Source organism: Acinonyx jubatus, chromosome E3 (genome assembly GCF_027475565.1).
Source record: "Acinonyx jubatus isolate Ajub_Pintada_27869175 chromosome E3, VMU_Ajub_asm_v1.0, whole genome shotgun sequence".
Taxonomy (NCBI): Eukaryota; Metazoa; Chordata; class Mammalia; order Carnivora; family Felidae; genus Acinonyx; species Acinonyx jubatus.
Window position 1 is genome coordinate 31,117,482 of NC_069398.1, and position 26,543 is coordinate 31,144,024.

A 26,543-nucleotide genomic window follows, 5' to 3' on the forward strand; every position below is an offset into this window, starting at 1 on the left:
GTTAATGGTATTATACCAACGTTAATTTCTTAACTTCCACAGGTGCATCGTAGTCGTGTACAATGTCATTGTTAAGGGCAGCTGAGTGAAGGGTGTGTAGGAACTCAAGTACTAACATGGCAACACTCCTGGAAAACTTATTTCCCAATAAAAAAAGACAGGGGATCAATTTTCTCTGACAGGGGATCAATCAATTTATTATTCCCCATCTGAGAAAGATGGGGAAATTCGGGCCTGAGGAAGGACTAGTGTTGACTATTTCCGATCAAAACCCTGAGAGCAAGTTTCAACATTGAAACACGACTCACCTCGGAAGGGGCTTCAGAAGTATAATCTGGCATCCGATGGTTTTGTGGTTAATATTTGTGAAACGCTTTTGTTTCTGGCCCTTCCCTTCGGGAGTATGTAAAAGTAGTCACGCACGTCAAAGAAAAGTGGGCACCACTGTAGCTCAGGACTGATTAGGTCTCCCCTGCCCTCTCTGAGCTTCAGAAGTGGTACTTACCGGAATTCTTTGTGATGGATGTGGTAAGCCAATTGCAGGAGATAATTCAGAAATGTTCTCAAAAGTATTGTTGTAAATGGAGAATGAATTTCTTCAACCGGAATGTCATTATTGGCTACAATAAAGGAAATTGGAAAGGATGCCTAGTACTTTGTTTTTAATCGAGGTAGAACTGATGTATAACGTTGTATTAGTTTCCCGTGTACGACACCATTCACTAGGTGCTGCAACATGACCACCACCATAAGACTGGTTGACACCCTTCGCCTACGTAGTTACAAAAATCTCTCCTTTATTCTGGCGGTGAGGACTTTTAAGATTGACCTTCTTAGCAACTTTTAAATAACCGTTATTTTTAACTATAGTCACCATGCCGCACGTTACATCCCCATGACTTACTTATTTTGTAGCTGGAAGTTTATACCTTTTGACCCCCTTCACCCATCTCTTCGATCCCTCCCCTCTGGCAACCACTACTCTGTTCTCTGTATCTGTGAGCTTGTTTCTTTGTTCTTTAATTTTTATTTAATTATTTTTAATATTTCATTATTTACTTTGAGAGAGCTTCAAGTGGAAGAGGAGCAGAGAGAGAGAGAGGGAGAGGGAGAATCCCAAGCCAGATCTGAGCTGTCCGCACAGAGCCCCACGAGGAACTCGGTCCCATGAACCATGAGGTCATGACCTGACCCGGAATCAAGAGGTGGATGCTTAAACCACTGGGTCACCCAGGTGCCCCTTCTTTGTTTTTTCAGATTTGACATACAAGCGAGATCCTATGCTATTTGTCTCTGTCTTATTTCACTTAGCATAACACCCTCAAGGTCCATCTGCATTGGTTGCAAATGTCAAGACTGCATTCTTGACGCCTCGTATTTTCTAAAACCTTCTATTTTATTTGCTCCTGGTATACAAGTCAAAGAAGTGAGTGTGACAGAGTACCTTTTCTCGTAGTGAATACTATGAACAGCGTAAACGCACCCACCTAAAACTTAAGTATCGCACGAAAGACCTAGTCACTTATCAGGAAAGTTGCAAGAGACCTTGTTCCAGTGTCTTTCGGAGTTTGGCGTGGTCTGAGCCACGTTTGATTCTAATGGCGACTCTGACTCTAAATGGACTCAAAATCTGTGTCCGACACTTACATTTCAAGTAAGTAAGTATCAGTCCTGACATTTTGTTTTCCCAGTAGATAATTTGAGGTTGTCAAGGCCTGCTTCCCAGAATCCGGCTGAAAGGAATAGAACCTTCGAAGTTGTTAAATCTATTGCCATGAACTTTCTAATTTGAAATCAAGCCCAAGCCCACCTCAAGTGTTTTCTCGGCTACTGGCCCTCCCTGATCCTCTCTGCTTCGGACCTCACAATTTACTGGGTTGTTTTAAACTATAGATCAGAGGCAGGCAAACTTTTCTGCCAAGAGACACACGTAAATATCTTTAGGCTTTGTGGGCCACAACCCCTCAGTTCTGACATGACAGGACAAAAACAGCCACAGACAATGCATGAGGAAATGGACATGGCTGTGTTCCAATAAAACTTTATTTATAAGAACAGGCAGGGGGCTGACCTTGGCTCACAGGCCCTGCTGTAGATGGTCTTTTACTGTTGCCATTATTTCACAAGAGTGTCTCAGGTACATTTTAAGCACCTTGAGAAGACGGTATGTTGATTTCTGGAACGTCTCTCCCGGGATTTGCCTTCGTCACTCCCTCCACATTTCCTGACTGGTTTCATGGAGACACGTCACGCCAATCTTTAACCCAAAAGACCTGAAGGACCGGGACACTCACCGCTTAATACCCTGTCCATATCAGCAAGAGTTATATTATGGTGATGAAATTTGCAATCTTTTAGAAACCTCCAGAAGTGAAGCTTTGTCATCAGAAAGGTGTTATCCAGAGAGCGATCACATCCTAGGCTGCTGTAGAAGCTATAGATTCTTCTTAATTCTGTAATATTTCTTAAGACAGCATATTCCACCTACAAAGAGAAAGCCATGCACGTCTTAATCTTACCTAATAAGAACAAAAGAGAGACAACACCTGCTTTATAAATTAAATGAGATAATACAAGTGAAGTAATAGCATTTACCGTTGACCACTATAAGGGCTCAGCAAATGTTGTATTTTCCCTGCTCATCCCCAGGTCAATAAAATGCAATTTCTGTATAACATTAAAAAATGTGCTGTTATCAGGAGAGACCGGGTGGCTCAGTCAGTTAAGCATCCAAGTCTTGGTTTTGGCTCAGGTCATGATCTTGTGGCTTTGGGTTCAAGCCCCATTGGCAATCTATGCTGGGCGGGGAGCCTAAGATTCTCTCCCTCCCTCTCCCTCCAACCCCTCTCCCCCGCTCACACTCTCTAAAATTAAAAAAAAACAAAAAAACTATAAGAAAACACTTTTGGAGGCATTTCTAAGAACTGAGTTACAGAATTTTTTCACTTTCTAGATCTGATACTTCTTTTGTAATTATGAGGTAAGATAGACTTTAAATCCATATATTTTTCAATTAATGTTTACTTATTTTTGAGAGAGAGACAGAGACAGAGTATGAGCAAGGGAGGGGCAGAGAGAGAGAGGGAGATACAGAATCCAAAGCAGGCTCCAGGCTCTGAGCTGTCAGCACAGAGCCCGATGTGGGGCTTGAACTCACAGATTGTGAGATCATGACCTGAGTCGAAGTCGGGAGCTTAAGTGACTAAGCCACCCAGGCAACCCCAAATCTGTACTTTTTAAAAGACCTACCTGTGTTGACATGGAAAGAACTCCAAAGTGGAAAGTGAATGATATGTACATAAAAAAAAAAAAAAAAAAAAAAAGAAAATCTCTCCTTTTTGGGTGTATCAATGGATGTTTATTCATCTAAAAATGATATTGTAGGAGAACATTGAATGGCTATTATTAAATACACATGAGCAGACATTATAGGAGCAGAATTCTCCCAATTCTAGTTACGTTTGCTCAGAACAAAACTGGAAAGGTGGTCACCGCATTTGTCTGGGTGAAGATTCTGTTTTACTTTTTCTTATCTGCATTTTCTAAATTTTCTACAGGTGTTGTGTACCATTTTTGTAACTCGAGAAAGTCACAGAAGTTCTCGTTTTTAATGACAGTCTGACAGCAGATGAAGCGAGTAATACCAGGAGACCGAATTACGACGCTGGCCGGGAGAAGAAAGGAGGATGGGAGTGGACAGTCACCACTTTGAGACCCACAGAACCGGGACCAGAGGAGGCCAGAACGAGGCAGGGCAAAGGGGCAAGGATGCCTTGCAATTTCGAGGCACCAGTGGTGCGTGTGTTGCAAACATCTTCATCCATGGTTTCACGGAAGACTCATACCAAGCCCCAGCCAAAGCAGGAATCACAATGCTAACGTGTCATTTGGTGGATGTGATTTTCCAGATGTTAATCAAATGAGGTCTGGGAACACAGAATTTTCTCTGGCTCTGTGGATTTCTAGAGTTGTACTGATTTCTAAGGGTTTCGAGTTCTTTTGAATCCCAGCAGCCCATAATGACGCACAGCAGAATTCATGTCCTGTGGAGTGGGGTGGCCACAGCCTTGGCCTTCAGACCAAGCTGGGGGTGAGGGTTAACTTTAGCCTTGTGGGCTCTGAGGCAGTAGTTTACTCGCTGAGTCCCTCTATCTGGCCTTCTGTTTTCTCACAAAGCCTGTTCACTAAGTTTGCCGTGCAAATTAAATGGGACGGTACACGAAGCATCTATCAGGCCTGTAAAAGACACTCGACACAGGAGATCCACCGTCAGCTGTATGTTTCCAAGACTCTGGAGACTATTAATATTTAAACCTAAAACGTAAATGCATAACATTACAAAAGGCTTTTACCTGCTTCTTTTCCTCTGCTTGGTGTTCCTTGGGGTACATATTCAGCAAAAAACTTAGGTTCAGCTCAATGCTCGACCCTAACACAGAATTACTTTCACTGCCATCAAGCTTTCTGATAATTTCTAGCAAATAAAGGCAGACAGAGGGGATAATTGTGAAAAGCAAGGTTAAAAGTTTTCAATGTTATTCAACTAGTAAATTAAAATGCTTTTGGAAAAAAATGAAATGATTTTGGAAGTTAAAAAAAATTTTTTCAATGTTATGTCAAAATGACTTTCCACCGGGGCACCTGGGTGCGTCAGTCAATTGAGCATCTGACTCTTGACTTCGGCTCGGGTCATGATCTCAGGGTCATGGGATCGAGCCCTGTGTCAGGGTTCACACTGAGCGTGGAGCCTGCTTAATATTCTCTCTCCTTCTGCCCCTTTCCCCTACTCACACATCTGCTCTCTCAAAAATTAAAAAAAATAAAAAAAAAAAAAAAGATTTTCCATCAAAGTAGGATACAAGAGTATTCAAAAAACCTATTAAGAAAATAATTTTGGGGTGCCTGAATGGCTCAGTCGGTTGAGCATCTGACTTCAGTTCAGGTTATGATCTCATGGTTCATGGGTTTGAGCCCCGTGTTAGGTTCTGTGCTGACAACTCAGAGCCTGGTGCCTGCTTGGGATTCTGTGTCTCCTCTCTCTGCCTCTCCCCTGCTCACACTCTGTCTCTCAAAAATAAATAAATGTAAAAAAAATACTTAAAAAAATTTTTTTAACGTTTATTTATTTTTGAGACAGGGAGAGACAGCATGAAAGGGGGAGGGTCAGAGAGAGAGGGAGACACAGAATCGGAAGCAGGCTCCAGGCTCTGAGCTGTCAGCACAGAGTCCGACGCAGGGCTCAAACTCACAGACCGTGAGATCATGACCTGAGCCGAAGTCGGCCGCTTAACCAACTGAGCCACTCAGGCGCTCCCAAAAAAAGTTTTTTAAAGAAAGCAGTTTCTCTCAGGAAACTTCTGTTTTCTTTCTTTTTTTTTTTTAATTTTTTTTTTTTAATATTTATTTAGTTTTTGAGACAGAGAGAGACAGAGCATGAACGGGGGAGGGTCAGAGAGAGAGGGAGACACAGAATCCAAAGCAGGCTCCAGGCTCTGAGCTGTCGGCACAGAGCCCGACACGGGGCTCAAACTCACGGACCGTGAGATCATGACCTGAGCCGAAGTCGGACGCTCAACCGACTGAGCCACCCAGGCGCCCTGAAACTTGTTTTCTAAAGTAGTGGGTGTATTTCGATGAGTGGATTCCGTAGATAATACAGGTTAATTTGTGTGCAGCTGACAGGAGAACACCCCTACCAGCACTGATGGAAGATTCTGAAGACCCATCCAGGTGACTTAAGAACTCAACTTCAAGATTTGGAAACTCCACTATGTGGTCGTTGGAAAATGGGCCATCATACACACGCCCATTCTTGAACGTTAATCGGCCCTGCAGACAGAGAGATTGACAGTTCAGGAAAACCACTGGTAATGTGCGTCTGTATCTTTTTCAAAGGTTTGGAGTTTTTTTGTTTGTTTTTAAGATATGCCCTTAGCCCAGGGTGCCTGGGTGGCCCAGTCAGCTTCTGACTTCGGCTCAGGTCATGATCTCGTGGTTTGTGGGTTCGAGCCCCGCGTCAGGCTCTGTGTTGACAGCTCAGAGCCTGGAGCCTGCTTCGGATTCTGTGTCTCCCTTTCTCTCTGCCCCTTCCCCTCTCACACTCTGTCTCTCTCTCTTTCAAAAATAAATAAATATTAAAAAAAATTTTTTTTAATATGTACTTAACCCACATAGAATCAGGCTCCTAGAGTCTCACATCACTGTAAGTCCTCTCTCTTCCTTCTCTTCCTTTCCCATCTGTCCCAAGAGCTCTCTCCAATTACCCCTAGGTCACAGAAGGTATCTTATCAAACCATGCTAGTGACCAGCAGAGTGCCTATCACCAAAGAGGGGCTCTCTTGGGATCTGTCCAACCCAGGCCAATAGTCAGTCTGATTGAGAGGTAAGCACATGACCCAAGTCAGCTCAGCCAAACTAAAGACATCTGTGGAAAGCTTCCTGGGAAAGAGTTTCTTCTCTCCTTCTACTTAGTGTGTATGTGGATATGAAGCCTGGAGCCACAGCAACTTATGGTCATGAGGGAGGGGCAGCATAAGAGTGAAGCTGACAGCATGGCAGGAGACGTCTCCTGGGGAGAGGAAGGACACCCTCAACATCGCTGAGTTGCTGGATCAAAGCAACCTTGCAACCCACTTCTTTTCTAAAAAAATATATTTATTTTGAAAGAGAGAGAGAGCACGCATGAGCGTGGGGGAGGAGGAGAGGGAGAGAGAGAATCCCAAGCAGGCTCCACACCATCAGCACAGAGCCCGAGGTAGGGCTCAATGCCACGAACCGTGAGATCATGACCTGAGCCGAAACCAAGAGTCGGACGCTTAACCGACTGAGCCCCCCAGGCGCCCCCAAATCCACTTATTCCTTAACACTTACAGATTATTAAGCTAGATATTCCATTACTTGTGACCAAAACCACCCTCACACACACACATGTACATAACATAAACCAACTAAATAACTTCTAAATACACTTTTAGATATTGATGATATGTTGGAAATAATTTTAAAATTTGTATAGTTATCATAATAAGACAGTAGGTTATCCTATGCAAAAATGGATGATGCACTTTACCAGAGAATGACACTCCTTGTACTGTATTTTAGTTGCTTTACAAACTCTTTAAAATGTACTCTTCACACATCTGCACTCACCATGCCGTGTTTTTTATTGGAGACCCATTGTCCCTCATACATGGCTCCGCTGGCATAGTAAAATTTTCCATGGCCATGACGATATCCATTTACAAACTCTCCTATGTATTCATTTCTCAAAGGGTACTGGGAGTTGGGGATTCTCTTTAGAAACCATGAATGTGTTCCAAAGCCATTCTGAAAAGAAAGCAAATTTCCATGAGGAATGCTCAAAATATTTTCTCTTTTTACCTGAATCCATTTAAAATTCAGATAATAGATCATAACAATAACTCATTTGAAGGGACAAAGAGCCCCCTGCCTCTGTCACCCACCATCTATTTTTGGTCCCTTTGAGTCTGACTCCTTTAGGTACCTCATATAAGTGGAATTATATAGTATTTGTCCTTTTGCAACTGGCTTATTTCACTTAAGCATAATGTCTTCAAGTTTCATCCATCTTATAGTATGCGTCAGAATGTCCTTCTTTTAAAAAAATTTAAAAAAAAATTTTTTTTCAACGTTTTTATTTTATTTTTGGGACAGAGAGAGACAGAGCATGAACGGGGGAGGGGCAGAGAGAGAGGGAGACACAGAATCGGAAACAGGCTCCAGGCTCTGAGCCATCAGCCCAGAGCCTGATGCGGGACTCGAATTCACGGACCGCGAGATCGTGACCTGGCTGAAGTCGGACGCTTAACCGACTGCGCCACCCAGGCGCCCCTAAAAATTTTTTTTAATTTACATTTATTTCTTTTTGAGAGACAGAGTGCGAGCAGGGGAGGGGCAGAGAGAGAAGGAGACACAGAATCCGAAGCAGGCTCCAGGCTCCGAGCTGTCAGCACAGAGCCCGACGTAGGGCTCGAACCCGCGAACAGCGAGATCATGACCTGAGCCGAAGTTGGACGCTTAACCGACTGAGCCACCCAGGCACCTCATAGAATGTCCTGCCTTTTAAAGACTAAATTATATTCCATTGTATGTTTATATCATCATCCATTTGTTTATGCATTCATCCCATTGTGTCTGTTGAAGACATTATGCTAAGTGATATGAGCCAGTGGCGGGGTTACAGGGAGTGAGTGTTTAATGGGGACAGAGTCTCAGTTTGGGAAGATGAAGAGTTCTGGAGATGGATGGAGGTGATTCACAACAGTGTGAATGTGCTTAATGCCCCTGAATTGGACACTTAAGAATGGTTAAGATGGTAAATTTTGTGTTATGTGTGTTTTACCACAATTAAAAACTAAAAAGAAAGCTGAGGTAGCTTTATTCCTATCAGAAAAGACTTCAGAGGAATAGAAATTATCAGGGCTAAAGAGGGTCATTTAAAATGACCCTCATTTTTATCATTTAATTTTAAAATGATAAAAAGGGTCAACGCACCAAGAAGACATAACAATCCTACACGTAACAACAGAGCCTTAAAATATATAAAACAAAAATTGATAGATTTGGAAGAAATAGACAAATCTACAATTACATTTGGATGCTTCAACACTCTCCTCTGAGAAATGGGTAGAAAAAGTAGACAGAACAGAGTAATGTGCTATAGAAGAAATGTGATAAAGAACAACACTACCAACCAACTTGATCTAATTGGCATCCACAGAATACTCCATTCAACAAAAGCAGAAATGCACATAACATTCACTGAAAAAGACCATATTCTGGGCCATAAAATAAACCACAACATATTTAAAAGAAATGTAATAAGTGTGTAAAGAACACAAAGTGTGTTCTCTGATCACAATAGAATTAAACAAAAAATCAACAACAGAAAGAAATCTGGATAAAGTCTCCAAACATTTGGAAATTAAGCAATATACATCAAAATAATTTATATTCAAAAGAGGAAGTCATAGGGAAATTAGAAAATATTTGAACTGAACAGAAGTTAAAAGCATATCAGAATTAATGGAATACAGATAAAGCAGTGTTAGCAGAAAAAATGTTAGTGTTAAATGTTTGTATTAGAAAAGAAGAAATGTCTCAAATCAATAAAACTTCCATAGTACAACTCAAGGAGAAGAGCATAGTAAACCTGAAGCACGTAGAAGGAAAATAATAACAAAGAGCAGGTATCAAATTAAAAACTCAAAACCATCAAGAGAAAATAAATAGCATGAAAACTGGCCCTTACAGAATTTTCATGACATGGCTACATCTCTAGCCAGGACTGAAGAAAAAAGAGAAAACACAAAGTACTGATACCAGAAGAAACAGGGAACATCACTATAGATCTCCTATAATATGGATTAAAAGAATAACAAGAGAATGTTATGCACAGCCATATGCTAATAAATTTCTATGAAATGGACAAATTCCTTCAATAACACAAACTTCCAAAATTTACTCAAGAAGAAACAGATAACCTGAATAGTGCATTATCTATTTTTTAAGTGTTATTTTATAGTTAATATACAGTTAACTTATTGTTAATCTTGTCACAAAGATAGCTCCAGTCCCAGAAATCTTCACTGGCATCTTCAGGTAAATGGCTCCAGAAGAGAGAATACCAATTCTACAAACTCAGGAAATTAAAGAGAACACTTTCCAACTCATTTTATGTGGCAACATTACCCTGGTTACTAAAATCTGGCAAAGATATTAAATGGAAAGAATACTAAAGATCAAAATCTCTCATGATCATAGACACAAAAATTTTCAACAAAGTATTAGGACATTGAATCTAGCAACATATAAAAAGGATAATATAATCATGGTCACGTCAGGTTGATATCACTGGAATACAAGGTTCATTCAACATCTGAAAATCAATCAATGTATTGAAAGTGAGGGGATGGAGAAACATCTATCACGCAAATTGATGGCAAAAGAAAGCCAGAGTAACAATATTTACATCAGATAAAATAGACTTTAAAAAAAAGGCTGTGGGAGCACCTGGGTGGCTTAGTCGGTTAAGCATCTGACTTCTGCTCAGGTCATGATCTCACAGCTTGTGAGTCTGAGCCCCACATCAGGCTCTGTGCTGACAGCTTAGGACCTGGAGCTTTCTTTGGATTCTGTGTCTCCCTCTCTCTCTGCCCCTTCCCTGCTCTCTCTCTCTCAAAAATACAAACACTTAAAAAAATAAAAATAAAACAAAGACTGTAGCAAAAGACAAAGGAGGATACTGTATCATCATAAAGAGGACAATCCAACAAGATCTAACAATTGTAAATATTTATGCACCCAACATGAAAGCACCCAAATACATAAAACAGTTAATAACAAACATAAAGGAACTAATTGATAATAATACAATAATAGCAGGGGACTTTAACACCCCACTGACATCAATGGACAGATAATCTAAACAGAATCAACAAGGAAATAATGGCTTTGAATGACATGCTGAACCAGATGGACTTAACAGATACATTCAGAACATTCCATTGTAAAACAGTAGAATACTCATTTGAGTGCACATGGAACATTCTCCAGAATGGATCATGTATTAGCCCACAAAACAAACCTCAACAAATTCAAGAAGATTGAAATCATACCATGCATATGACCACAATGTTATGAAACTAGAAGTCAACCCCAAGAAAAAAAATTGGAAAGACCACAAATACATGGAAGTTAAAGAAAATCCTACTGAAGCATGAATGGGTTAACCAGTAACTCAAAGAAGAAATTAAAAAGTACATGGAAATAAATGAAAATGAAAACACGATGGCTCAAAACCTTTGGGATGCAGCAAAAGCAGACCTAAGAAGAAAGTATACAGCAATATAGGCCTACCTCAAGAAGCCAGAAAAATCTCAAATAAACAACCTAAATTTGCACCTAAAGGAACTAGAAAAAGAACAACAGACAAAACTTAAAATCAGCAGAAGGAAGGAAATGATAAAGGTTAGAGCAAAAATAAATGATATAGAAACTAAAAATAATAATAGAACAGATCAATGAAACCAGGAGCTAGTTCTTTGAAAAACAATCAACAAAATTGATAAACTTCCAGCCAGAATTATCAAGAAAAAAAGAGAAAAGCCTCAAACAAATAAAATCACAAATGAGAGAGGAGAAATAACAACCAACACCTCAAAAATATGAACAATCCTAAGAGAATGTTATGAAAAACTATAGGCTAACGAAGTGGAACAACCTGGAAGAAATGGATACATTCCTAGAAACATATAAACTATCAAAACCAAAATAGGAGGACATAGAACATTTGAATAGACCAATAACCAGCAAAGAAATTGACTCAGTAAAAAAAAAAACAAAAAAAAACCTCCCAACAAACAGAAGTCCAGGACCAGATTCTACCAAACATTTAAAGAAGAGTTAATGCCTATTCTTCTCAAACTATTCCAAAACATAGAAAAGGAAAACTTCCAAATTAATTCTATGAGGCCAGTATTACCCTAATACAAAACCAGATAAAACATCCACTAACAAAGAGAACCTGCCTGGGTGGCTCAGTCAGTTGCATCTGGCTCCTGATTTCGGCTCAGGTCACGATCCCAGGGTAGTGGGATTGAGCTCCGTACTGGGCTCCATTGTTAGCATGGAACCTGCTTAAGATTCATTCATTCGTATTCATATTCTCTCTCTGTCTCTCTTTCTCTCTCTCTCCCCCTCTGCCCATCCCCTCCCCCTCTAAAATAAAAAATAAATGTTAAAAAAAAGAGAGAACCACAGGCCAGTATCCCTGAGGAACATGGATGCAAAAATTCTTAATAAAATACTAGCAAACCAAATCCAACAATACATTAAAAAAAAGCATTCACCACAATCAAGTGGTATTTATTCCTGGGTTATGAGGGTGGTTCAATATTCACTAATCAATCAATGTGACACATCACATCGATAGGAGAAAGGACAAGAACCACATGATCATCTCAATAGAGGCAGAAAAGGCATTTGACAAAGTACAACATCCATTCAATGATAAACACCCTCAACAAAGGAGATTTAGAACATACCCCAATGTAATAAAGGCCACATATGAAAAACCCACAGCTAATACCATCCTCAATGGGGAAAAACTGAGAGCTTTTCCAATATGATCAGGAGCAAGACAAAAAATATCCATTCTCACCATTGTTATTCAACATAGTACTAGAAGTCCTACTCACAGCAATCAGACAACAAAAAGAAATAAAAGGCACCCGAATCAGCAAAGAAGGAGCCAAACTTTCACTATTTGCAGATGACATGATATTCAGTATAGAAAACCTGTAAGACTCCACCAAAATACTACTAGAACTGAACAACGAATCCAGTAAGGTTACAGGATACAAAAGCAACATACAGAAATCTGTTGGATTTCTATAGATCAATAAGGAAACAGCAGAAACAGAAACTAAGAAAACCCATTTACAATTGCACCCAAAAATAATAAGATACCTAGGAATGAAACTAATCAAAAAAGTGAAAGACCTATACTCTGAAAACTATAAAACACTGATGAAAGAAACTGAAGAACACACAAAGAAATGAAAAGACACTCCATACTCATGGATTAGAAGAACAAATACTGTTAAAATGTCTATACTACCCACAGCAATCCACAGATTTAACACAAATTCTATCAAAGTATCATCAGCTTTTCTCACAGAATTAGAAAAAAACAATCCTAAAATCTGTATGGAAACACAAAAGATCCCAAATAGCCAAAGCAATCTTGAAAAAGAAAAGCAAAACTGGAGGCATCATGATTCTGGACTTCAAGTTCTATTATAAAGCTGTAGTAATTAAAACAGTATGATATCAGCACAAAAATAGACACATAAATCAATAGAACAGAAAATCCAGAAATAAAACCACAATTATATGGGCAATTAATCTTCGACAAAGCAGGAAAGAGTATCCAATGGGAAAAAGACAATCTCAGGGCACCTGGGTGGCTCAGTCAGTTGAGTGTCCAACTCTTGATTTCGGCTCAGGTATGATCTCACAGTTTCGTGAGTTCGAGCTCTGCATCGGGCTCTGTGCCAACCGTGCACAGAGCCTGCTTGGATGTCTCCATCTTTCTGCCCCTCTCCTGCTCACTTTCTGTCTCTCTCAAAAGAAATAAAAAAACTAAACAACAACAACAACAACAACAACAACAACAACAACAACACAGGGGCACCTGGGTGGCTCAGTTGGTTAAGCACCCGACTTGGTTTCAGCTCAGGTCATGATCTCACAGTTTCCTGAGTCTGAGTCCCATATTGGGCTCTGCCCTGGCAGCATGGAGCCTGCTTGACATACTCTCATTCTCTCATTCTCTCTCTCTCTCTCTCTCTCTCTCTCTCTCTCTCTCTCTCTCTCTCCCCCTTCCCCACTTGTGCTGTCTCAAAAAATAAACTTAAAAAAAATAACTATTTTTAAAGAAAAGACTGTCTTTTCAACATATGCTAATGGGAAAACTGGAGAGGCACATACAAAAGAATGAAACTGGACTGCTTTCTTACACTATATAGAGAAAAAAATTCAAAATGGACTAAGGACCTACATGTGAGACCTGAAACCATAAAAATCCTAGAAAAGAGCATATGCAGCAATTTCTATGACATCAGCTGTAGCAGTTTTTTTCTAGATCTGTCTCCTGAAGCAAGAGAAACAAAGGCAAAAATAAACTATTGGGACCTCATCAAGACAAAAAAGCTTCTGCACAGTGAAGGAAACAATCAACAAAACCAAAACGCAACCAACGGAATGGGAGAAGATGTCTGCAAATAACATATCCAATAAAGGGCTAGAATCCAAAGTATATACAGAACTCAGAAATCTCAACACCCAAAAAATAATCCAATTAAAAAATGGGCAAAAGACACGAACAGACATTTCTCCAAAGAAGATATACAGATGGCCAAGAGACACGTGAAAAGATACTCGTGACCACTCATCGTCAGGGAAATGCAAATCAAAACGATGATGAGGTATCACCTCACACCTGTCAGAATGGCTAAAATCGACACCACAAGAAACAACAGGTGTTGGTGAGGATGTGGAGAAAAGGGAACCCTCTTGCACTGTTGGTGGGAATGCAAACTGGTGCAGGCACTGTGGAGAACAGTATGGAGGTTCCTCAAAACACTGAAAATAGAACTATCTTAGAATCCAGCAATCACATTACTATTTACCCAAAGAATAGAAAAACACTAATTGAGAGATACATGCACCCCCATGTTTATAGCAGCATTCTTTTCTTTTTTTCTTTTTTTTACTTTTTTTTTTCAACGTTTATTTATTTTTGGGACAGAGAGAGACAGAGCATGAACGGGCGAGGGGCAGAAAGAGAGGGGGACACAGATTCGGAAACAGGCTCCAGGCTCTGAGCCACCTGCCCAGAGCCCGACGCGGGGCTCGAACTCACGGACCGCGAGATCGTGACCTGGCTGAAGTCGGACGCTTAACCGACTGCGCCACCCAGGCGCCCCTATAGCAGCATTATTTTCAACAGCCCAGATATGGAAGGAGCTGTGTTCACTGACTGATGAATGGGTAAAGAAGATGTGGTACATGCACACATGCGAGCGCGCGCACACACACACACACACACACACACACACGCACGCACGCACGATGGAATATTACTCAGCCATCGAAAAGATTATGTGGCCATTTGCAATGACATGGATGGAGCTAGAGACGCTAATGCTAAACAAAATGAATCAGAGAAAGACAAATACAAGCAAAGTTAAGAAGCAAAACAAGAAAAGGGAAAAAAAACGGAGAGAGAGCCAGAGAGAGTCGAGGCAGGAAACAGACTCTTAACTACAGAGAACAAAGTGATGGTTGCCAGAGGGGAGGTGGGCAGGAGGGTGGAAGAAACAGGTGCTGGGATGAAGGCACTTGTCATGATGAGCACAGGGTGATGTATACAAGTGTTGAATCACTAAATTGCACACCTGAAACCAATACTGTACGTTAACTGGAATTAAAATTAAAAACTTAATTTTAGTTTAATAGTAAAATAATTTTTTTAAGAAAATAAATCAATGTAATTCAACATGATCAACAGACTAGAGAAGAAAAACCACACAGATCCTCCCACTGGAGGCAGAAAAGCACTGGACAAACTTCACATCCATTCATGATAAAAACTGTAAGCAAATGAAGAATTAGAGCGCTTCCTCCTAATAAATGATGGCTCTTCCTGATAAAGAGCATCCCTGAAAAACCCACAGCAAACATCGCCCATGATGAAAGACTGAATGCTTTCCCACTAGGCTCAGGCCCAATGCGAGGCTGTCTGCCCCTGCACCCGTGCTCGGGATTGTCTATATTAAAAAATCCCAAAGAACCTACAAAATACTGACCAGAACTATTATGTGAGTTCAGCAAGGCCCCTAATTACCAGATTAATATGCAGATATTATCAGAAAACCCAAGCTTGTATAAACCATATAAAACTAACCGTATGAAGCCTTTCTTTTCTGTGCAGGAAATACACAGCTCCTAAGGCATAGATAATAGTCTTGGTCTACACACGAGCCATGGGAATTGAGATCTGCTTGCTTGGGGGCGCCTAGATGGATCAGTAGGTTCAGGGTCCAACTCTTGGTTTTGGCTCAGGTCACGATCTCATGGCTTGTGGGGCCGAGCCCACAAACTGCACTGACCATGTGGAGGCTGCTTGGGGTTCTCTCTCTGCCTCTCTTTCTCTGCTCCCCCCGCGACTCACACACTCTTTCTCTCTCAAAATAAATATTAAAAAAAAAAAAACCATTTTGTTGCTCACCCGTGTGTAAGACCTTTAGAGAAACCTAAATAATAAAATGGCACTAAAAAAAGATGGTCTGGACCAGCAAATCATACTTTGGGTTTCTAAATTTAGCAGTGCTGAAGTTTCAGGTGACCGGATGATATACCAAGTGACGCGTGTGCAGGGCATCAGCAGCGTCCCCGTCTGGGTGCATTCGGGTCACACCCACGGGCGCCGTACCTGGACGCCCTTCTCCCACTGCCCCGTGTACTCTTCGTTGGTCGTCAGCCACCTCATCCTGCCTTCCCCATGACGCACGTTGTCCTCCCACTGACCTTCATATATGTTTCCAGACTTGTAACTGGGACCGAGAAAAATGAAAAACAATCGGTTATTTTATATACAACACTTATCTTTAGGAAGACTTTCTTTTACATTTTTTAAAATGTTTACCTATTTTTCTGAAACAGAAAGAGACAGAGCTCAAGCAGGGGAGGGACAGAGAGAGAGGGAGACACAGAATCCGAGGCAGGCTCCAGGCTCCGAGCTGTCAGCACAGAGCCTGACGTCGGGCTCAAATTCATGAACCTCGAGATCATGACCTGAGCCGAAGTCTGAAGCTAAACCAACTGAGTCACCCAGGCGCCCCTAAGAAGACTGTCCTTTAAACTTTTTCTCTAAACACCTTTGAAGAAATCCAACCCTTGTGCCCATACAGTCTCCTCAAATGGACAGGCGGTAAAAATCATCATCTTAGGGATAAGACAACCCACTTTATTAAATCCTCTGATCATTTAATTAAGGTGATAAGGATGATAAGAGCAGGGATTTTAAATCTTTTTTTTTTTAATTTTTTTTCAACGTTTTTTATTTTATTTTTGGGACAGAGAGAGACAGAGCATGAACGGGGGAGGGGCAGAGAGAGAGGGAGACACAGAATCGGAAACAGGCTCCAGGCTCCGAGCCATCAGCCCAGAGCCTGACGCGGGGCTCGAACTCACGGACTGCGAGATCGTGACCTGGCTGAAGTCGGACGCTTAACCGACTGCGCCACCCAGGCGCCCCATTAAATCTTTTAAAAACAACTCCGTATAGTAGTATGATTAGTTAACATTTTTCCTCCCTTTTTGTTAAAAAATGTTTTTTAACATTTATTTTTGAGAGACAGAGAAACAGAGTGCAAATAGGAGAGGGGCAGAGAGAGAGGGAGAGGGAGAGAGAGAGAGAGACAGAGAGAGAGAGAGAGAGAGAGAGAATCCAAAGCAGGCTCCTGGCTCTGAGCTGTCAGCACAGAGCCTAATGTGGGGCTTGAACCCACGAACCGTGAGATCATGACCTGAGATGAAGTCAGATGCTTAACTGACTGAGCCACCCATGCACCCCTCACCCCCAAATATTTCAATCCTTAAAATATATGACTCCATCAGCTCGATCTAAAATCAAGCAAACATGTCAAGAGTCTTCTGAAAACATACGAGATATTCATGAACGAGAGAACAAAGTTTCTACATGTGATAAAGTACGGTTGTATCATTAGATCTCATTTAATATAACGTTCCTTTAAATTTTCTGTAGAATATTTTCATCACTATGGAGATTCCATTGGGGTGAATTGAAATATTCCGCCGTGCTTATATAGAAAATGTGTTCTCCGAAATTTCTGCACCTTATCTTTTTTTTTTCAAAGTTTATTTATTTTGAGAAAGAGAAGAGAGAGAACAAGCAGGGAGGGGAAGAGAGAGGGAGAGAGAATCCCAAGCAGGCTCTGTGCTGTCGGCATGGAGTCCAATACGAGGCTCGAACCCACGAACCTTGAGATCATGACCTGAGCCAAAATCAAGAGTCGGACGCTTAATCAACTGAGCCACCCAGGTGCCCCTCTGCACCTTATCTTTAAGCACCTGAGTGAAAATCATTTGGGCCCCCACACCCTTTCCCCCCACACCCCCAGAGCGGCCGTGGTAATACCTACCACCTTATCCCCCAGCCGTTTTTGATGTTGTATACCCAGTCCCCCTCGTACCAAGAGGTACCTTCTTGGTTGTAATAAATAGAGCCCTAAAACAAATAATATCATTTTAACAAAGCAAGTCATACAGCAAGTGTTTATTAAAGGCAAAGATAAATTAAAGGAGTCCGAACTATGTGGAAGTCAATGTCCTATGAAGGCAAGACATTTAATCCATGATATGTTTCTGTCTTGTAATCGAGAAAATGGTGAAGTATCCACCAAGTAAGAAAGAGATGCCACCAATCAATGACTCCTTAATAGTGAGGCGTCACATTAGGGCTAATCATTATATTATATATATTATATTCGATAACTGTGAGTCAAGTAAGTACCTGAATAATCCCGTTGTGTTGTTACCTAAACCGAGTAGTAGCACCTTCTGTGTAACTGAAGGCCAGCCCCTTTTATGTCCCTAAACCACTTTCGTTTTACCCATTTGTCACCTTATTTGACTTCCTCCGAGTTTAACATTTATTTATTTTTGAGAGACAGAGAGAGACAGAGCAGGAGCAGGGGAGGGGCAGAGAGAGAGGGAGACACAGAATCCAAAACAGGCTCCAGGCTCTGAGCCGTCAGCAGAGAGCCCAACGCGGGGCTCAAACTCACGAACCATGAGATCGTGACCTGAGCCAAAGTCAGATGCTTAACCGGCTGAGCCACCCAGGCACCCCAAGACTGCCTCCAAGTTTAAGTGAACATGGTGTAACCTTTCTTCAGTGACTCCTCTGAGGAATAGTACTAGTCACCATGCACGTATGAGGACCTTCACTGAATGGCCTCAGGTTGCTTCTTTATTCGGTGGTTTATTTCTGTGTGTGTGTGTGTGTGTGTGTGTGTGTGTGTGTGTGTGAGTGTGTGATTTTTCTATCTTCTTCTCCACTACCAAGCTGGCTTGTTCCTTCGTGCAGCCATCCAGGGGCCGTTGTCTAGAAGCTGCCACCACCCCCAGTCTGAATTGATCCACTAAGAGCTGAACAAGGGAAGGGAAAGGAAGGGAAGCCAATGGACAGAATTGTCTATATTCGAGTCGAATGATGATTATAATGGTAGACTGTTTCTTGTCTTCTAACATTTTATGAAAACACTGCTGCGGTATTTTATCATCCGATACAAAAGCAAACAGTGCCAGAAACAGCAACCTTGCTTAAAAGTATCACCTGTGGTAGTGGTGAGAATGTAAATTGGGCCAGATGCTGTGGAAAACAGTCGGGAGGTTCCTCAAAGCGTTAAACATCGAGTTACCATATTCCACTCCTAGGTTTATACGCCAGAGAACTGAAGACAAGGACCCAAATAATCCTTACACACGCGTTCATAGTGGTGCTATTCACAGAAGCCAAAAGATGGAAAGAGCCCAAGTGCCCATCAATGGATGAACAGATAAACAAAATGTGGTCCATCCATATGGTGGACTATTAGCCACAAAAAAGAATTAAGTACCTACAACATGGATGGCTCTCAAAAACATGATGCTGAATAAAAAAAGCCAGATCCAAAAGGCCACATAACATAGGGTTCCATTCACATGAAACATCCAGAGTAGGTAAACCCATAGAGACAGGAAGCAGAATGGTGGCCACCGGGGGGTCCGGGTGGGAAATAACTGCCTGGTGGGTACAGGGCTGTACTTTGGAGGGTCGATGAAAGTGTTCTGGGACTAGACAGAGGTGGTAGTCTCACAGCACTGAGAATGCACTGAATGCCGCTGAATTGCAGACTCTGAAATGGTGAGTTTCGTGTGATGTGGATTTCACGTCAATAAACAAGAAGGGACCATAGTTGTAGGACAGCCCCCTACGTCCCACACCTCTATTTGTTCATCCTATCTATGGACGGGAGTCAAGTGGCCGCCTCACCCACCTTCCCGTGTCTCTTGCCGTGACACCATTGGCCGATGTAGGACACGGGGTGCGTGCCACATACGAACATACCAAATCCGTGCCTCACGCCGTGTAACACTTCTCCTTCATAGGTGCTGCCATCCGGCCACGTGTACACGCCATGCTTCATGGGCATGTTCTTCACAAACTCCCCCTAGGGCAAAACGACCCTGAGAGTGAGAGAAAGAAGGCAGTAGAGAGACCCCTCTCCTATGGGCACACTGAGATGCCTCCTTGACTACTGGATACTATTCCTGTCTCTCCTCCACGGAAACAGTGGAGTATCCGCCCCCCTCCCCCAGCCTCCACCCTCCTCCCTCCTTCTCTACACACTCCATCCTCCCTCACCTCCCCTCTCCTGGGCAGAAGCACCAGCAGGATAAAATAGCTGAGTGCAGAGAAGGCTCCAAGAAGCAAACAGGTGACGTGGAACAGTGGTGGTTTGCGATCCCGGCCTTGGGAACTTTAGAGTCTTGGAACCCACCTCGAAGGAGGCCCAATGCCCTGGGATCCTGTGTTCTCTCCAGGGGACTCTGGTGATTAGCCCGGCTTAGTGATCAACTCATGGCAACCCTTCTTTCTGCCTGTGGTTCATCAAAATATTCTGTAGACACACCAGCCAACTGCCCGCCCTGTGGGTGACTTCCAGAGAATCCGCTTTTCTTGGGGCCAGGACGTCAGCTGAATGGGCAGCACACAGTTCCATGCACCACAGCCCTGAGCCACTGGATTCTCTCTCAGAAAGGAGACCTGGCTGGAGGCGGCCAGCCAATGGAGAAAAGAGGACAGGGTAGCCTGGCCTGATCCCATGAGGCCAGCTGACCTCCCTGAAGATACTTCTGTGACAGCCCAAATCCCACCCATAAACCCTCCTGTCTAGGCTGGCGTGGGAGGGTCTGTGCCTCCTAGGAGTCCTGCCTTCGAACTTCCAGAGACGATAAACCAAGGGCCACAGGCTAGAAGCCAGGGTGTTGCAGGGGAAGAATGTCCCTGGAAAGGCTGGCCCCAAACCACCAGATCTTCAGGGGCCCCTCCACCTCTGTGGCTTGTCTCCCGCTCTCAGGCCCAGTGAACTGCCCACCTGGCCGGCACTTGTCTCTGCTTCCCTCACCTGGCTGCTATTTGAATATGAGCATATGTGCATAGGTTTTAAAGGTCGTCACTACCACTAATAAACCCCATCACTAGCAACCCTGCAATTGCGAGTTTGAGAACAGCCTTCTAGCAATCGATTTAAAAAATACATATTCCCTTTAAACCGGCAAGATGGGTTAAGTGAAATCCACATCATAGAATAAAAGCAGCCAGTAAAACTAGGTGGATCTGGACGAACGGCTATGGTGTGATCTCCAAAAACTAAAGGGACAGAAGAGAGTGTACAATAAACTCTACTTGTGTTTGTGAAGAGTAAGACAGGCCAAATAAATGCACGGGTGCTGTGCCCGCCCAGGAGACATCTAGAGTGTAAGGATGAACGCAGTACTGATTGCCAGAGGGTCCCGTGCAGTTAACAAGTTACTTTTCACCTGTATTCTTTGGTTCTGCGGTCTTTTTTTTTTATTTTTTTATTTTGAGAGAGAGAGTAGGGGAGGGGCAGAGAGAGAGGGAGAGACAGAATCTCAAGGAGGCTCTGAGCTGTCAGCCCAGAGCCCAACTCAGGGCTCAATCTCACGAACCGCGAGATCGTGACCTGAGCTGAAATCAAGAGTCAGATGCTTAAGCTACTGAGTCGCCCAGGTGCCTGGGTTCTGTGGACTTTTTTAGACCCGTGAGCTGAATTACTCTTGTGAAAGTAGTATGTTTGATTGTGGGAAGCTGACTGTTACATTGTGTTAATTACAGTGTAAAACTGTAACACAGGACATACTTTACCTCATATTTCAGTCCATCGGCCCAAACATAAGTCCCTTGTCCGTGCATAAGTCCTTCTGAAAACATACCCTTTAAAACAGAACAACAACAAACCATTAGGACCATTGATTCTACGTAACAGCTGGTTTTAGTTCTCAGAATGGAGCCTTATCCCACTTTCTTTTTTTTAAAAATTTTTAAACTGTTTATTCATTTTTGAGGGGGGAGGGTCACAAAGAGAGGGAGACACAGAATCCGAATCAGGCTCCAGGCTCCGAGCTGGCAGCACAGAGCCTGATGTGGTGCTCAAACTCATGAACCGTGAGATCACAGCCTGAGCCGAAGTTGGACGTTTAACCGACTGAGCCACCCAGGCGCCCCATCCCACTTCCATCTGCATGAATACGCTCATCCAAATTCCCCAAAACCTACACCAAGCAGTCCTGTGTGACACTTACACGTGAGTTTTAAGTTCGGTCTGTGTCTTCCTCTCCTAATTAAGCTAGGTAAAAATTCCACAGTCTAAAAGAATTCATATGCTTTTGGTTTTGCATTTCAAAGTTTAAGGATTTTTTTAAAATTATTTAAACTAGGTAGACCTGGTTAAAACCGTTATCTGGATGTTAGAAAGTACCCCATTTGTAAATTTCACGCTCGTCTGTTTTCCACTTACTGGGACTTATCCGTATGGGTGCACCCGTGCCCCCTGAATATTCCTCTATGTAGACAATATACAGTTGTCAGGAGGGTCCACTTATATTTAGTGTCTTTTGTTAACACATAGGAACTAGTCACCGAAAACTTCGCATGCCTGAATGCCTAAATGTAATCAGAGAAAATGAGGCTGAAAAGTACTCCCAGTTTGGGCCGCCTGGGGGGCTCAGTCATTAAGCGTCTGACTGTAGATCTCAGCTCAGATCATGATCTCACGGATTGTGGGATCGAGTCCCACGTCTGGCTCTGTGCTGATAGCACGGAACCTGCTTGGGATTCTCTCTCTCTGCCCCTCCCCAGCTTGTGCATACTCTCTCTCTCTCTCTGTGTCTCTCAAAATAAGTATATAATAAACTCAGAAAAAAAAAGAGTACTCCTAGTTGTTCCTTAGAATCACCTTGTTAGAGTCAGTGGGCAAAGGGGGAATATGTAACAGTGCCCTAATTCAGTGGATCTCAGACTCTTGCACGCTTCAGAAATCACCTGGGGATTGCTGGGCCCACCCTGGAGATTCTAATTCATCAGCAGGTCTGGGCTGTTGCCCAAGAATGAGCATTTTGAAAAAAAAATACCCAGGTAATGCTGCTGGTCCCCAGGACCGCACTCAGGAACCACGGCCCTAACTCACTGGCAAGAAGACACATTTTGTTAGGCGTCCAGGTTAGCCTGGGCTCACAGGAGACAGGCTGGCATTGAGGAAAACCACGGGGCAACCAGGGGCTTTCCAGCCGCAGGCCGGCTGTTGTTTGTATTATGGAATCAGTTACGGTCGCAACAACTGGTGCTTTAATTAACAAACTACACTAGAAAAGATCATGCTGTGTCTACATGGTAAGGGCAAATGTTCCATGAAATGTTTGGCTTTATTGTCTATCTTTAGGGGATGTGATCTAAACATGTGACATACCCACGGTCTGACTCGGGGCCTGGGGCCACAGTAGAGTCATTCTGCTGGGTCTGCCGCTCTCGCAATTTAAAGGAGAGCCGAATGATGATTATTTAAAACAAATTTTTTTTAACATTTATTCACTTTTGAGAGAGAGAGACAGACAGAGACAGAGACAGAGCACAAATGGGAGAGGGGCAGAGAGAGAGGGAGACACAGAATCCGAAGCAGCCTCCAGGCTCCAAGCTGTCAGCACAGAGCCTGACTCAGGGCTTGAACTCATGAACCGGGAGATCATGACCTGAGCCGAAGTCAGATGCTTAACTGACTGAGCCACCCAGGCGCCCCAACAGATGATTATTTTTAATGAAAATAATTTGAGTCTGAGGAAAATACGGAAAGTTTACCCAGGAAGCAGCAGGCAGTGGTGGGGAGGAGATCTCAGAAATGGAGGGGTATTTGCCCCCACATCAACAGTTAAGGCAAGGCCACTGGGCCAGGCTGGAGCTACCGGGTCACTGTGGACCGAAGGCCACCGGAGACAAGACCCTCTGGGGTAGTGGGAGCCGATACTGTGTCCTCAGCAGCCTGGGAGGGATCGATCTTGTGTAATCGAGAACTGGGTGTCGCTGGTTGATTTTTAAATTTTTTTTTAATTTTAGAGTGAGCACCGGGCAGGGGAGAGAGGCAGGCAGGGGGTGGGGGAAGAGAGAGGATCTCAAGCAGCCTCCACACTCGGTCCTATTCACACAGCAGTGCACTTAGCGCCCCGATTGGTGAAAGGAGACTGATCAGCATGAACGCAACAGCTGATTCCAAAACTGGCCGAGGCCAGACGGGATGGCCACATTCATGACTATCATTCACCCACGCTAATGGCGTTTTTAAGAGTTTACATGACGCAGGAATAAGAACATGTTGTATGTTTAGTGGGGGGGGGGGGGGAAATCAGGGGACTGAAACCCATGCTTTCTGACCCCAACCACAAAAATTTGTTCTTATTGAAAACACATGTTTCTACCCCAATGTTTATAGCAGCACTTTCAACAATAGCCAAATTATGGGAAGAGCCTAAATGTCCATCAACTGATGAATGGGTAAAGAAGATGTGATTTATAGATACAATGGAATACTACTTGGCAACGAGAAAATGAAATCCTGCCATTTGCAGCAACCTGGATGCAACTGGAAGGTATCATGCTGAGCGAAATAAGTCAGAGAAGGACAGATACCTTATGTGTTCACTCATATGCGGAACTTGAGAAACTTAATGGAAGAACATGGGAGGGGGGAGGGGAAAAAAGTTACAGAGAGGGAGAGAGGCAAACCCTAAGAGGCTCTTAAATACAGAGAACTGAGGGCTGATGGGGGAGTGGGGGGGAGAGGGGAAAGTGAGTGATGGGCATGGAGGAGGGCACCTGTTGGGATGAGCACTGGGTGTTGTATGGAAGCCAATTTGACAATAAATTATGTTTTTTATTTTTATTTATTATTTATTTTTTAAATTAAATTTTTATTTATTTTTGAGACAGAGAAAGAGCATGAACGGGGGAGGGTCAGAGACAGGGGGACACAGAACCCGAAGCAGGCTCCAGGCTCCGAGCTGTCAGCACAGAACCCGATGCGGGGCTTGAACTCATGGATGGCGAGATCATGACCTGAGCTGAAGTCGGATGCTTAACCGACTGAGCCACCCAGGCGCCCTGGTAAATTATATTTTTTTTAAAAAGCACACGTTTCTTTGATAATCTGAATGATCTACTGTGCCATTGCTAATGATGGGGAAAAAAATGAAAACACTTCAAAAGTGATCTAATAATTATGGTGTAGTCATGAACAGTAAATCAGAGAGCTATGCAGTATTTTAAATATTACGGAGGAAGACACGGGGATGGCTGGTGTTTAACTGGGGCCAGAGTCTCGGTTTGGGAGGATGAAGGTTTCTGGAGGTGGAGGCTGGGGAGGGTCCTGTGCTTAATGCTCCTGACTGTACACTCAAAAATGGTTACAATGGTAGGTTTTATGTATATTTTGCCACAAAATATTTAAGTTACGAAAACCATGCAGCAAGGCAGCAAATTATTCATAAGTGAAAAAAGTTTCAAGATGTTATCTGCGAAATCAGTAGGCCCTATAAATGCTGACACATCCATTCGAGGAATTAAAGGGACGCGGCGTGTCCAAAACATTTAATGGCAAAGGGGTGACAACACTGGGATTTTACTCTTTGATATTTGCTCCAGTCGCCTTCAGGTTGTTTGGACAATAAATGAAAATCAGGAAAAGGGGGGCGCCGTCGGTTAAGCATCTGACTTCAGCTGAGGTCATGATCTCGTGGTTCACGAGTTCGAGCCCCACATTGGGCTCTGTGCTGACAGCTCAGAGCCTGGAGCCTGCTTCGGATTCTGTGTCTCCCTCTCTCTCTGCCCCTCCCCTGCTCATGCTCTGTCTCTCTCTCTAACATAAACATTTATTAAAAATCAGGAAAAGAAAACAATCTAAAATGATGACTTCTGAGGTGTGGATCCATGGTTTTACCTTAAAATAGGTAACTGGGTTCAAAGTCAAATCAGCAGTAAGTACTTCCAATTTCTTTTGAAGACTCAACAGACTTTTCTGGAGATACAAATCTCAGACTCTCCCAGAATGTTCTCACCGTCCTCCCCTCCCTGCCCATCCCCGAGACGTGTAACTCACGTGGTAGGTACAGCCTCCTTGAAAGACCGCAAAGCCTTCTCCCTCATACAGTCCATGGACTTTTTCCCCTTCATAGCTGCAAAGAAATAAAGCTCAAGGTAATGAGTGGTGTGAGCAACCACAAGCGATGGTGGGTTAAAGTCATAATTAACATCAATGAAGAAGTACAAACAATATTTCACATTCCTTCATTCAACATATGTTCCCCGAGGGCCACTGTGAACAAGACTGGAAAGTTCCTGCCCTCGGGTGACCCTAGCTGACTGCGGAGAGACAGGCAGCAAAGAGGAAACAAACAAACATGAGGATTCCAGATCATGTTCAATTTTTATGACAGACATGATTGGGGAATGATGCTGAGAATAAGGAGGAGGCAGCTGCTGTGTACAGGCGGTCAGGGCCTCTTGAAGGACACAGAAGTTGTAGTGAGATGTGCAGGTCATAAAACAAACAGCCTTAAGAAGAACTCTGGGAAGAGGATGCAGCAAGTGCAAAGGCCCTGTGGCAGGAAGGCGCCAACAGCTCAAGTTCAGCCAACAGAAAGGAGGGCAGCCCAGCTGGAGAACAGGAAGGAGAGAGAAAGAGAAGAGGAGAGGAGACAGACGCTGGGGTGGGGGGTGGGGTTCCTCTAGGAGGAATCAGGAGAAGGTTCTAAGAGGGGAGCTGGCCACGGTCAGATTTATGTCATAAAAAGAGCATCTGGATGGCCACTGTGTGGAGAAGAGA

At 43.0% G+C, this 26,543-nt stretch overlaps 1 protein-coding gene across 1 annotated transcript in view; it reads right to left on the minus strand.

Annotated features, from left to right (window-relative positions):
• Positions 1 to 26,543, minus strand: part of LOC106981222 (radial spoke head 10 homolog B-like) — a 63,079-nt gene that overhangs the window by 29,643 nt on the left and 6,893 nt on the right. Inside the window, exons 3-12 of the mRNA XM_053213599.1 lie at positions 25,818 to 25,893; positions 21,542 to 21,610; positions 19,650 to 19,823; positions 17,751 to 17,836; positions 16,019 to 16,139; positions 7,150 to 7,326; positions 5,691 to 5,829; positions 4,353 to 4,474; positions 2,295 to 2,484; positions 506 to 620 (exon numbers count right to left, since the gene is read on the minus strand). Of these exons, the coding sequence (XP_053069574.1) occupies positions 506 to 620; positions 2,295 to 2,484; positions 4,353 to 4,474; positions 5,691 to 5,829; positions 7,150 to 7,326; positions 16,019 to 16,139; positions 17,751 to 17,836; positions 19,650 to 19,823; positions 21,542 to 21,610; positions 25,818 to 25,893 (1,269 nt within the window). The remainder of the gene's footprint in view (positions 1 to 505; positions 621 to 2,294; positions 2,485 to 4,352; positions 4,475 to 5,690; positions 5,830 to 7,149; positions 7,327 to 16,018; positions 16,140 to 17,750; positions 17,837 to 19,649; positions 19,824 to 21,541; positions 21,611 to 25,817; positions 25,894 to 26,543) is intronic.